The following is a 13176-nucleotide window of genomic DNA, read 5'->3' as shown; positions in this document are numbered from 1 at the left end:
ACCGCCATATATCAATTAAAGTTGCAACTATCAACACAAGAAATATGGTCAGCGATTACATTTTTCATTGTAATTTTCATTTTTTAAAGAGTATTAAAAAAACACATAAACACACACACACACACCATGTTTGTTATATTGTTTTATTTGTTGTGTTGGAATTCTGAAACATATCCACCTTTTTGACAATATTCTGGTAATACAATGACTATTTTAGGTATTTCGACATATTTTACCCTTGAGAACCCATTATCCTGTCACAGAGCTTATAGATAATGGTATCATCTTAACAAATAAACAGATGAAAGGCCATAAAAATAAAAGTCAGATCTGATATAATATCTGATATTATTATTTTTATTATTATTTTATTATTATTTATTTTATTATTATTTTATTATTATTATTAACAATGATAATAATAATAATAATAATAGATATTAGCATCGCTCTAATGGATAGAGGGTCCTCGTCTCATTTAGAGTAAATATTTGAGATGAGATGAGATGAGATGAGATGAGAGATGAGAACAACTTTATTAATCCCGAAGGAAATTGTTGTGCCAGAGTTTCAAGTAAAAACATAACAGTAAAAGACAATAGTGGAAAGGAGGAGAATAAGAAATATAATGAAATATAAATTGTCTTAGCTGTTAGCAGTAACTACAAATATTGAAGATTCCCTGCGGCTGAGGGAAGAGGAATTAAAAAGTCTGATAGCCTCAGGTAGGAAAGACCTCCTGTGGCGTTCAGTGGAGCTCTTTGGTGGTATCAGTCTACGACTGAAAGAGCTCCGACAGGACATCAACGTGGCATGCAGGGGGTGATGGATGTTGTCCATGATGCTGAGGAGCTTCCTCATCATCCTCCATTCGGGTTTATGGCCATGAAAAAAAAAAGATTTCAGAAGCTTTGAGTAAGACTATGCCTCGATGTGAAACTTTTCCTGGCGTCTAATTACGACTATGTGTGTTTACTGTAGTTGATCGTCTTCTTATACAGGAAGTGGTGCAGGGGGCGGAGCTTCCCGCAGGTAAGTGGGAGGAAGTGTCTCTCATTCCGGAGACGAGGAAAAGAGAATCCAATGGAAGGAGCGTCTTCGATTGAGATTTTTCTTTAAAAAATGGTTACAAATGACTTCGATATAGCTTGAACTGTAATGCGAATTAAAAGAAGATAACAGCCATCATGGTCAATCTGGGTGAGTTAACTTTTATATGTGATTCACTAAATAACCAGCATATGAAGCCATTGTTGTTCACAGGAGTTTCTAGGCGTGGTCTGCGCACCTTACGTCCCCACATATCCCCGATGTGCGGACAGCGATGACATTTCAAGCCTTGATAGAAAGTGTAATAACCCAGCTAGCATCGAGTATTGAAAAGGGCTTTGTTCAACGGTTTGCAACTTGATAGTAACGTTTAGCTTTAGTTGGCGGGCAAATCAAAAGTTTCAAACCCCCCACTGACATGTGATCGACAGAAACGCAACACCTCTTTGTGGTGAATTTTGTGGCAAAGAGTGTCCCTAAAGCAGTTTTCCGCCGTAATAAATTCATTACACTCTTCATAGTGATATTATTTTACCGTCAGTCATTTTCAAGGATACACCGTAGAAACGCAGTAAACGCGAGACCCACAATATTATGAGTGAAAACAAAGTAAGCCCACATTACTAAGTTGTAACGGTGAAGAAGATTAAGTTCCTTTGTTCAGATGCATACAAAGTTTAACAAAAAAATGTCAACCCTCAGTACTGCCCACAGTGACATTCGCCCCTTCTCACATGGCGGTAGCAGATTGTGATCCCTACCTGACCCCTCAGGGCAGATGAATGTTTGAATACCACGACCTCACCTTTGTTTTGTTCAGTTATGAAAGGAGGGAACATTCCCATTTTCTGTGGGTGTTCTAATCTTTTCTCACAAGGTAGATCAAAACAAACTAACAAGGAAACTCTTAGTTTGCCACCACAGCTTCAACGCCTTGCAGCTGAGTCCTGCAACAATATTTAAACATCTAAAGCTGCAAAAATATTGTTGCAGGACTAACAGATAATTGTAGAGATGTAATGATGAAATAGTTGTGGGAACCCAAAACTATGAAATAAATGCCAATTTTGTATTACTATATGTCCGATCAAAATTTAACCAAAGTCTGTCAGAGGGGATGTTAAGAGGAGGAAAACATCAATATCATGATATTAAGCATTGGTATGTCCCAAGATCTGCTTAAGCTTGGAATGTAAGATGTGGAATGACTAAATGAACTGATCCATGGAGGTTCTCAATCATCCAAGTTATGGTTAATTTGTATCAAAATCTTTTTGCGTCATTTCTTCCCTTGAAGACATTTCACCTCTCATCCGAGTGTTTTTTTCAGTTGAAGAGCCGAACGTCTGAAAATGTGGTTAAATTATATAGATGACATTTAAAAAATGTATGATATGACAGCTATTTCTAAATTCTATATTTCTAAAGTTGTGTGTTTCTGCCCACTTGAATACATTTAGGTTTCATAGTTGTTGTGCCTGACAATACAAGGTATGCAGTGATTAGTGGTTTTACGGCTGATGGTTCAATCATATAACAGGGTAACAATAATGTATTTGTATTTACTGTAGGAGTTTGCTGTGCCAGCCTCAAGGACAACAAAACCCTGATGAAAATGGGCCTGGGGTTGGTGTTAGTTGGCCATGTTAACTTCCTTCTTGGTGCTCTGGTCCACGGTGCGGTGTTAAGACACATTAATGTTCATGCTACGGCCCGTGTCATGGTGTATGCCATAACTAATGTCATCGCAATCGTGGCAGGTCTTGTGGTAAGTAAAATACAGATAAAGGAAAGCGTGTACAGTAGCATCATTTAGAAATTAAACTCTTATTTTTAGTATTGGTCAAGATAAGCAACACCAAAGTGAGAAAATGTAATTCCTTCTCTAGTGAAACATTATACTGTAGAAATTTAATTTTGAATTCTTAATCTATTTTTCTTTACCTTTTGGATTAAAAGTGATCAGTGAGAATAGTGAGCCTGTCTTTTGTGCTCCTCAGGGAATCATTGGTGGGGTAATAGCTATTGTCCTAGCCAAAAACAAGAAAAGCAGGTTGTTGGTAAGTCCTATATGCTCTTCGTCACAGAACCCCAGAGGATGTTTACACAAATTAAGTAAACTTTCAAATGATGATACAGTATACAAAATTGCAGAATTGGGACAGTTCAACCCTAATTGTAATAAAAAGCCATTTTAACACTAATCCCTTTGCAGTAAAGCATTTTTTTCGAAAGTACTTTTTTTTCATTTTAATTTTGCTCAATATTCTTGGGCATTTTGTGGATTCTGAGTATTTTCATTCCTGTTCTGTTTATATAGTTTCTAACCTCATTAGCTTAGGGCATCCAGAGTGGTAGGCGATGTTAAGAATTATAGCCCTATAAGTCTTTGAGGCGTAGTGAAATAAATATTATTTTTTCCCAATGTTTTTATTTGGTTTTCCTCAAGTAAATGCACACATCCATTGACATGTTCAAAAATCAGTCATTTCTGTCAAAATGGCCTTCATAAATAACGCATGAACATTGCTGAGGGAAAAGTCACTTCTCATTATCGCTGACACATGATGTCATGTCATTTTCAAAGCAGTGGGTCCTGTTGGTCATTAGCTTTCTGGCGGGTCTCTTGGCAATCGCCTCCACCTTGGGTCTGATGGCATCCATGGTTACTGCTGTAATTCATAAGGGCAGGAGCCTCCTGACACACTGCACCTTCACTGAGGAGAATGTTGGTTCTTCGACCATTACATATGAATGTCCGTTTGACCCCACCCGGATCTATGTAAGTTCATTATGGATTCCCAGTCAGCTGCTGCTGAGGTGTTCAGGCCAACCAGGTTATGTCATCTTATGTCATCATGTCATCTTTTTGTTTGTCAACAAGAGCACTACAATTATTCTGTGGGTGCCGCTGGTCCTGATGTCTGTGGTGGAAACAGTATTCTCCTTCCGCTGCTTTGCTGCCTGCACTTCTTTTCTGTACTTGTGTCCATGCAGGAAGAGACCGACACGTGCAAGGAGGGTAAGCTTCCTCTTCTGTTTAACTGTAGCACGCCATATATTTAGAATATCGTAACATTTTTGAAACTGTTGCTGGAGATTTTGTGCAAGAAAGGCTAACAAAGCAAATATTGCATTTATGTAATGAGTAATCTTTAATATTGGGATATTCTTGTAGCATTTGGCTATCCTATTTAAAGGTTGCCTATAATCCTGATGATGGGTGGGGATGTCTGTCAGGGCTGATGAATGACAAAAATTAAATCTCTAGCCCCAATAACACATTGGTGTGTGCTTCTACTGGAAAGAGAAACTGAAACTATGGTTATTGTATATCAGCCTGATCAGTCAATATGTCCAACCTGCCACCTAGTGGAATATAATGCCACTGCACAATCTGACAAGTTTCGAAGACCTTTTCTATGCAAAGCCAAACGTGTTTCAAATGCTTTTTTGTACTTTACCTCTCCACTTTTCTTCCCCTTTCAAATTATCAGTCTTGCCATCCTGATTTATCTTAATGTAAAGATAAATTGATTCAAAATAAAATGTCTAGTGTAATGTCGAGTTCACTTGTCACAGAAAAGTGAACTAGAGGCGCTTGGCTAACAGAGGCTGGAATTATCCTTTTACCTTGTTTCAGGTGCGTATCCAGAGGGCTGGCAAAATCCCTGAATCCCCTACAGCCAAGCCAGAGTCAGAGACTGAAGCCAATGCAGCAGAGCAGGATGACTTGTTGGGAGGAGATGCTGTCGTCCAACAGAGTGACTGGCTATGAACCTAACGAGACTGATTTCAGAATGCTGGGCTCAGCTGCATAACAAAGCAGCGCCTTTGAATTCCTAGCATTGACTATTACATTTGAATTATCAAAACAAGAAATTTATAGGACTTTGCATATCAAGTATTTTATTTTCATGTGACCATTACGATTGCTTTGTTTGAATGGTTGGAATTTCTTGTGTGTTGATATTGTTTTGATATTACAGTAGTGACACTCATGTCTACCCTCTTACTTGATTTTTCATTTTAATCATGTCAATGATTTCATTCAACATTTTATAATTATTATAAGAACATTTAATGTATGAAGATGTAGCCTTTTTCAATAATACGGAAATACCAAGCTCGAGACCCATACACACACACACACACACTGATCTTACAAAATATCCTTCTCCTAACCAATGAATACTCATCGCCATTAAAGTAGTGATAGTTAATATTTTGAATTCCCTAAAACAATGATTGCATTGTTCATACTTTAAACACCAGGTAGGAATTGAAACATAGAACTGTAAATAGTGGAAAAATTAATTGAAAGCTACAGATATTCATAGAAAGCTGTCTTACTTGGTTGAGGGGAAGATACCAGCATGTCCGATTCAAATTATATTTCCAGGTATTCGTGGAGATCAGGTGTCCTCAGTTTGAGAAGATGAACTTTTATCTACAATCCTATGACGAGATGAACGCCAATATTCTTAGGAAGGAGTATGCGTACTACATTATTACTTTCAAAGTATAGAAACCTACCCTCTTCACACAGTGCCCTCAAAGTATTACTCTGTTAACGACATTCTTTACAATTCTTGATGATGTTAGGAGACAAGACAACTGACACAAATCTATTACAGAAAAGGGTCTATTTTACAAACATGCTTCAAATACATACTCAAAAGGCACAGGACGAAAGTAGGACTGAGACAATACAGTGTAGCCAAAAATATCTATGAATAAATTAAATCCATCAGATATATAAAAACAAACATGTGCTGGGCAATTTTTTTACACATTTGCCTCACAAAGGAAAAGCTTTAAAAAATAAGAAAAAAAACAACAAAAAAACAGGACAGAAATGAGAAAGCATACTAATCAATACTCCCAAACACTTGATCAGACTTTAGTTAATAACAGTAATATTGTAAAGGTTTCCTAAAAAACACTAGATCCGTGTCCCATTTTGTAGGGTACAGTATCATAACGGCATAGTCTTTTTTCCCCACCGTGTGTTACCCTCCCTTCCCCTAAAAAACAAACCAAAAAAAACGAAACAAAAAACAAAAAGCTCTGATCAGATGTATTGCTGTTATCGAGTGCTGATGACCTTAAGGTGTCTTGGACTCCTCTTTTGGCCTAAAGGAATACAAAGTAAACAAGGCATTAACTAATACTCTGGTTCAGAGACATTCTGAACAAGATCAATGAAAATTGACAATGTTTTCTCACTTTGACGTATCCATTTTCTCCTCTTCTGGTGCCTTTTCTTCTTCTTTCACTTCTGTTGAAAAAAGGATATAAATACATATATATACACACACACACACATATATATATATAAACACATAGGCATATACTATACATGCATATATGTGTGTGTTTATATATTTATAGTATTATATTACATAGATATATATTAGTAATTATATATATAGATAAGTAATTAACATCCTGCAGCGCATGCAAGGCCCCCATGCTAAAACCAGAAATGTCCAGGGCCATCTGAACCTTGCCAATGACTATCTGAATGATCCAGAGGAGGAATGGAAGAAGGTCATGTGGTCTGATAAGACAAAAATAGAGCTTTTTCATCTCAACTACACTCATCGTGTTTGGAGGAAGAAGAAGGAGGAGTACAACCCTAAGGTGGTTGTACTCATGGTGGTGGAAACATCATTCTTTGAGGATGCGTTTCTGCAAAAGGGGACAGGACGACTACACAATATTGAGGGGAGAATAGATTGGGCAATGTATTGCAAGATCTCGGCCAACAACCTCCTTCCCTCAGCGTGAGGCTTGAAGATGGGTCATGGCTGGGTCTTCTAGCATGACAATGACCCGAAACACACAGACAGGGCAACAAATGAGTGACTGCATAAGACACATCTCAAGGTCCTGGAGTGGCCTAGCCAGTCTCCAGACCTGAATCCATCTGGATTATCCAGAGGAGGAATGGAAGAAGGTCATGTGGTCTGATGAGACCAAAATAGAGCTTTTTGGTCTAAACTCCATTCGCTGTGTTTGGAAGAAGAAGAAGGATGAGAACAACCCCAAGAACACCATCCCAACCATGAAGCATGGAGGTGGAAACATCATCTTCCAGCATGACAACAACCCGCAACACACAATCAGGGCAACTCAGGAGTTGCTCCGTAGGAAGCATCTCAAAGTCCTGGGGTGGCCTAGCCAGACTGCAGACCTGAACCCAAGACAAAATCTTTTGGAGGGAGCTGAAAAGTTATATTGCCCAACGACTGCCCAGAAACCAAATGGATCTGGAGAAGATCTGTATGGAGGAGTGGGCTGCTGCTGTGTTTGCAAACCTGGTCAAGAACTACAGGAAACATCTGATCCCTGTAATTGCCAACAAAGGTTTCAGTACCAAATATTAAGTTCTGTTTTTCTGATATATCAAATACTTATGTCATGCAATGAAATGCAAATTAATTACTTAAAAATCATACAATGTGTTTTACTGGATTTTTGTTTTAATTTCCGTCAATCACAGTTGAAGAGTATCTATGATAAAAATTACAGACCTCTGCATGCTTTTCAAGTGGGAGAAGCTGAAAAATCAGCAGTGTGTCAAATACTTGTTCTCTTCACTGTATAATTGGGACCAAGTCCCTGACACATACATGCAAAAATTTGGGTTGACTTATAGCACTGTGTTGGCCTACTTTTTGAGGACTTGAAAGATGTCCTGAATGTTGAGCTCTCTTGTTTGTACATGGTCAGGGTGGTTCAATGTGAGAATACAGAGCCTTTCATTTGCTGCACAATACACAGCTTGAAATGAACTGATAAGTCCCTTAGGAGCTCTTTGTGTTTTACCTTTAGCCAAGCAACTGACATTAAGTGCCAGGATAATTCAAAAGTTACTAATTTCAGTCACTTTTATATATTATCTATTTAATTTTTTATTTGATCTATGTATTCATGCATAACAAAGAAAGCTACGATTCAGCTTACTAACATGATTCAGTTTCCAGTTTTATCACTATTAGGTCACCATATATTCATAAAAGTCCATAAAAAAAGTCATAAAAAAATTGTAAAAGGTTGTTTTAGCACTTCAATGGCAACCATATGGCTATCTAGTGCAAGCCTTAGTCAATCCATAAATTAAGAGCTATTTTAAGGCCTCTGAGGGCAGTCATGCAATATTTGTATCACAATATGGTGTTATTCTTCATTTTACAAACAAAGATTTGCTAACTAGGAACACAAGCATTGCACTGTTAACCTACAATTATCCAAGCTTTGCCCACAGAAGACTTATGTGTTGCAGATGTGTGGCAAATGTCAGAAATGGTACTAGATCAAAATTTAAATGATCTTTAAACAATTGACACTACATTTCTGAAAGTGTTACTGCTGATATTGTAAAAAATAGCCCACATATGTCTGGTTAAGGTGACATTTATCATGTGACCTAACTAAACTAAGAATTATCTGTTGAAGAAACTTGAACAATGTTAGACAGGCTAATACTGATCGATGAATGGGTCCAGACTAATGCATGAAAAGGAACCTAGTTTAATGTTGCAATCATCATGCCATGGAAAGCCAGTGATAACCAAACAGTGCTTTATTCTATTACATGATGTAGAGTGTGATGAGAATAAATGAAAAAGAATAAATACCTTTTGTTTCCTCCTCACCTTTCTTCTCCTTTTCTTCACCCTCTTTCTCTCCCTCAGTTTTAGCTCGCTTGGCTTTCTTGAAGCTGGCTGTGTTTCTGCGGCCTCCCTCACCTTCATCCTCAGAGTCAGAGAATTCCTCCTCACAAACTATCCTCTTGTCATGGGCACGGACTGTTAGATTCACAGGACAAAGCAATGCATTAGAATAAGAAACTGATATGAAGGAGTTAACAAAATGTGAGCTTTTCTTGTGATCACTCTTTTAAAAATTTCTTGCCAAAATGTTATGTATATAGTTTGGTTGATGATGACATACATTTTCAGAGATGTATTAACATACATTCTGAGGGTGGAAGATAAATTTATATTCAGTCACTCACACACGGTGGGCATGGAAGTTGTTATATGTTGTGATTTTAAATAACGAAACTGATTTATTTCCGCGTAAAACAACTGAAAAATGAAACTATCCAAACCATGCAATTAAAGGGCTACATTTGAAGTTTTGCTATTTCTCAATGCAATAAATTAACAAGTACCAAAGGGAGCTATGTGCTTTAAATTCCCTCTATTCTCAGCTATCAGGTCAACGTTATATAAAATTGGTTCTTATTTAGACCTTTACATCATATAAGTCTCGTAAACACCAATTGATCCAGAGTGACATGGTTTTTGGACATGGTAATAAAGTGATCAAGGGAGAAGAAAACCAAATCACAAACAATCTGAAATTCAAGGTATGCATTCATTTTTAGAATTTTAAATTTGCAGGCTCAACCTCGAGGTGCCAATTTAATAAACCCATTCCAATGTGCTCTTGGTCAGAACCATTTAAGAATGGCTATCTTAACCAGGAGATATCAAGGAATTTCCACCATCGGTCTCAATCAGATTATTCTGTATTGTGAGTTGTTATGATTTCTTTAACTAGGGAATTGATTAATACCCAAAAACTGAAAATTAGCAAATACTGAGTTTAAAATGCTCAATTTCTCTTTAGACATTGTTTCATGGTAACTAGAAAGTTGTGTCCAGTTAATTTTATAACTGGAAACAATAATAAACTGACCTAAACCTGAGGTGATTTATTTATCCTGATGTAGTTTTTGACTGAGATCTTCTTACTAGAGATGCGTTTGTTGGGGTCATCCTCCTCCTCGTCTCCACTGTCTTCCTGTACAGCATCTTCTGGGATGGCCTGCATCTGTACTCCAGGAGCATGTGGCAGCATACGAAGGTTCTCGAACAAACGTTGCCTGGAGGCCAGGACATAAACATGCTTACACAATGACCATTGCAATGACAACATACACATAAGATTGGCAATGTAAACAACATGAGCAGGCCCGCTGTTTCCTGCAAGCATCATGCAAGCTCGGGCAAATACCAAAGAATTCCAGACCTGCCATGAAAGCAAAATAATAGACCCAAACTCATTTGAGATGTAGGTTATGCAACATACTTGATCTTCTCCAGGTAGTCGTTAGTATTCTGGTTGGTCATGTTGGAGGGACTGATGTGCAACTTGAAGTCCGGGCCAAAGTATTCGAAGTAGTCATTGTATGGGAGCTCTAGAAAGTCAAGTTGAAATGTAAATTTTAACCACAATAACAACAATATGTGAATAACAATATGACTACATACACGAAGAAGACTTCCGGGAGTAATATTTTCAAAAAAGGCTAAAATCATTGAATTTAAATCTTGCTTGATGATCTCAGAACATGGCGACCAATAAATCAATGTTTTAATTAGCTCTGCTCTTATTTCTAACCTAATACTTGAAACATATTTGCACCACAGGTAAATGCAAATTTCAGTACATGTGCAGCAAGACGCACCATTAGGGATGGAAGTATCAAGAGCTACAGCAGTCTCATAGGTCCAGCAGCGTGCCACATTACGAATAGTGTAGCCTCCTCCACCCAGCATTAGTAGAGGGAGATTGAAGCTTTTCATGTACTCCACACACTTGGCATGGCCTGAGGAACAGCATAAACAATCTTTTACAATCTGGAATAAATTCTTTATTCAATGTAGTCTTTGCTTTTAGCTTCACTAGGAGGGACATGTTATTCCACATACCTTTAATGGTGAGGTTAAAGCAGCCAAGCCTGTCTCCTGAGAGAGAATCTGCTCCACACTGCAATACGACTGCACTGGGCTGGTACATCTCCATGACCTTAGCCATGATCTAGACAAACAGCAGTATCCACTCCCTTGAATTTTTCTGTATATGAAGGAATCTCTCTTGTACCAAAAATCAACAGCAAACAAGTTTGCCTTTACTTACCGGTTTGAATATGGCTTCATACGACTCATCGTCGATCCCATCCCTCAGCGGGTAGTTTACGGCGTAATATTTCCCTTTTCCTGCGCCAATATCCTTCAGAGATGGTAACAAGTGTCAAACCACTATTTTATGACTTAAGTAATCTTTATTTGTCAAAAACTTACTCTCAGGTCACCAGTACCAGGGAAGTACTCTCCATATTTGTGGAAGGAAACAGTCATGACACGGTCTGTGGTGTAGAAGGCCTCCTCCACACCATCTCCATGATGGATATCGATATCAATGTAGAGAACTCTCTGGTGATATCTGGAGAAAGCAAAGTACTTTTAAAATCTGGTCTTTTTATTGCACTTAATTAGTACTTCATAAACACATACATGGGAAATAAACTGGACCTGCATAGCACACTTGAGACTATAGGACTTGTCTACTCACTTCAGCAACTCCAGAATTGCAAGCACAATGTCATTGACATAACAAAAGCCAGAGGCTTCCGACTTCTTAGCATGATGCAGGCCTCCAGCCCAATTGATAGCGATGTCAGTCTGCTGTTTGTTCAACTTCACAGCACCAGCTGGGGAACAAAGAAAAGGCAAAAAATACTCATCTGTTAATACTGAACAAGGGAAATGATGAACACTACCTGACATAAGGGGATCTATCACAGCAGTATTCAAAAGATAAAACTTACCAACAGAACCCCCTCCAGATAGCTGGCAGAACTCAAATAAACCATCAAACACAGGGCAATCCTCCCCAACATTAACTGGAAAGCAATGGCAAAAACATATATATATTACTGTGCAAAGGATGCAGATTATACTTCAGATACACAGATCATTTGATAAAACGTACATCTCTGCATTTGTTTGCTGTACTCTGACATGTTGTCTGGTCTGATGGAACGCAGAAACTTGATGTAATCATCACTGTGATACTTGGTCATTTCCTCACCGCTGGCCTTGTGAGGGCGCTAAGACGGAGAGGAAAAATGGTTCCTGAGGCAGGCAAACACAACTACACAAGTCTAAAAAATTCACTTAACAGTTAATGCAATTCTCACATATATCTCCATCTTTCTGTAGAGTCCATAGTTGAGCAGCAAGTTGTGTGTCATCCGGATTCGGTGGGGCTTCATGGGGTGGCCCTGACCATAGTAGTAATTTCCAACGTCACCTAAAAGTACATAAGCATATTTAGTTATCAATTTTAACTTAATTTATAGGTTGAATCTTAGGTGAACACAAAATGGTACTACACTGTTTGTCTTGTTCATAACAGTTTGATGCAAAATTAAATCAACAGTTTCGCACAAGAGTTGAACCTATAATTGTAACCCTTTAAACAGGATTAATATATTTTTACCAAGCTGCCTCGAGTAAAAGAGCGGGATCCCTGAACACAGCGATATATTTCCTTTAAATCTTGTTGAACTGCCTGCTGAAGTGGCTAGATGAGCCAGTTTTACGTTGCCTTGATGTTTACGTCAATGGTATTGTCAATGAACGACTCATCGCCATTATTAGCTCGCAAGCTAAGACCGTTTGATGGTGAAAAACCATCGGACAAAAATCTAAACACCCAAGATCAATTTAAAATACATATATAAAAGCGGAGCAAATTGCAATCGAGTTTCTTCATTCTTCGGTCTGGTCTTAGCTGCAAGGTACGAGATGATGAATGCCGTCTGCAACTCCAGCTAACTTAGCTATGGGAGCTAACATGCAGGAGTAGCAAGTGGTAAGATAAAAAGTTCCAATCTTCGTTTACTCACGTGAGGGGAAATTAAACATCAATAAGACCGCTATCCAAAATGCACCTGCATTATAGTACTCACCATCATAGTAGTAACAAACTTTTTTCTTTGTTCCTTGACTGAGCGCCATTTTGGTCCTTAATGGTTAGCCTTCTTCACGCCGCGAGACAACAGCTACGGGAGGCTGACGGTTTGTATCGTGACCGATCGATGGAATGCAATGAAAGCTGGTTCCGCCAGGAGGCGGTAATTCAAAGACCATCACATGTTTTGTGCCGTGTTACGGTAGTCGAAGAGGTTTCACGTGAGTCCTTTGTATGTAGAGCACTGTGCAATGCCTCGTGCCTAGCCCGGATGAAAAGCTTATTGCAATACCGCATTTCTTAAAGATAACCCTATTGTATCATCATTACTGGTTAACAATGAAAAGC

At 38.3% G+C, this 13176-nt stretch overlaps 2 protein-coding genes across 3 annotated transcripts; one reads left to right on the top strand and one right to left on the bottom strand.

Moving 5' to 3' along the window:
• The first annotated feature begins 973 nt into the window (after nucleotides 1-973).
• tmem54a (transmembrane protein 54a) lies at nucleotides 974-5051 on the top strand. The gene is made up of 6 exons (XM_086147394.1): nucleotides 974-1200; nucleotides 2622-2818; nucleotides 3051-3110; nucleotides 3638-3832; nucleotides 3935-4072; nucleotides 4694-5051. Exons 1-6 carry the CDS (start codon nucleotides 1188-1190, stop codon nucleotides 4826-4828), a joined length of 738 nt encoding a protein of 245 aa, XP_086003520.1. The 5' UTR covers nucleotides 974-1187; the 3' UTR covers nucleotides 4829-5051.
• LOC147237331 (putative histone deacetylase 1-B) lies at nucleotides 4943-12973 on the bottom strand. Of its 2 annotated transcripts, none has more exons than XM_086147374.1 (14): nucleotides 12827-12972; nucleotides 12053-12165; nucleotides 11845-11962; nucleotides 11681-11755; nucleotides 11425-11563; nucleotides 11154-11295; nucleotides 10990-11082; nucleotides 10782-10890; nucleotides 10538-10678; nucleotides 10159-10267; nucleotides 9822-9952; nucleotides 8697-8867; nucleotides 6280-6331; nucleotides 4943-6186 (listed from the first exon to the last, which is right to left on the bottom strand). In XM_086147374.1, exons 1-14 carry the CDS (start codon nucleotides 12873-12875, stop codon nucleotides 6159-6161), a joined length of 1470 nt encoding a protein of 489 aa, XP_086003500.1. In that variant the 5' UTR covers nucleotides 12876-12972; the 3' UTR covers nucleotides 4943-6158. The 2 variants fall into 2 exon arrangements, with proteins under 2 accessions (XP_086003500.1, XP_086003507.1); XM_086147381.1 differs by having other exon boundaries at nucleotides 5685-6186; nucleotides 8715-8867; nucleotides 12827-12973.
• Between the last annotated feature and the right edge of the window lie 203 nt (nucleotides 12974-13176).

The sequence above is a fragment of the Fistularia commersonii genome, chromosome 1 (genome assembly GCF_037954325.1).
Source record: "Fistularia commersonii isolate RoL2024-O1a breed Wild chromosome 1, RoL_Fcom_v1.0, whole genome shotgun sequence".
In the NCBI taxonomy this organism is placed as follows: Eukaryota; Metazoa; Chordata; class Actinopteri; order Syngnathiformes; family Fistulariidae; genus Fistularia; species Fistularia commersonii.
Note: the sequence above shows the minus strand (reverse complement) of the source record. Positions and strands in the feature narration are given on the sequence as shown.

Excerpts from the sequence above, each read along its gene's own strand:
- tmem54a (XM_086147394.1), top strand. Across the intron at positions 3,111-3,637 it reads ACAAGAAAAGCAGGTTGTTG|CAGTGGGTCCTGTTGGTCAT; the intron begins GTAAGTCCTATA and ends TCATTTTCAAAG. Across the intron at positions 3,833-3,934 it reads TTGACCCCACCCGGATCTAT|AGCACTACAATTATTCTGTG; the intron begins GTAAGTTCATTA and ends TTTGTCAACAAG.
- LOC147237331 (XM_086147374.1), bottom strand. The coding sequence starts at position 12,875 with ATGGCGCTCAGTCAAGGAACAAAGAAAAAAGTTTGTTACTACTATGAT. Across the intron at positions 10,679-10,781 it reads CTTTAACCTCACCATTAAAG|GCCATGCCAAGTGTGTGGAG; the intron begins GTATGTGGAATA and ends GCTGTTCCTCAG. Across the intron at positions 10,268-10,537 it reads TGATACTTCCATCCCTAATG|AGCTCCCATACAATGACTAC; the intron begins GTGCGTCTTGCT and ends TTGACTTTCTAG.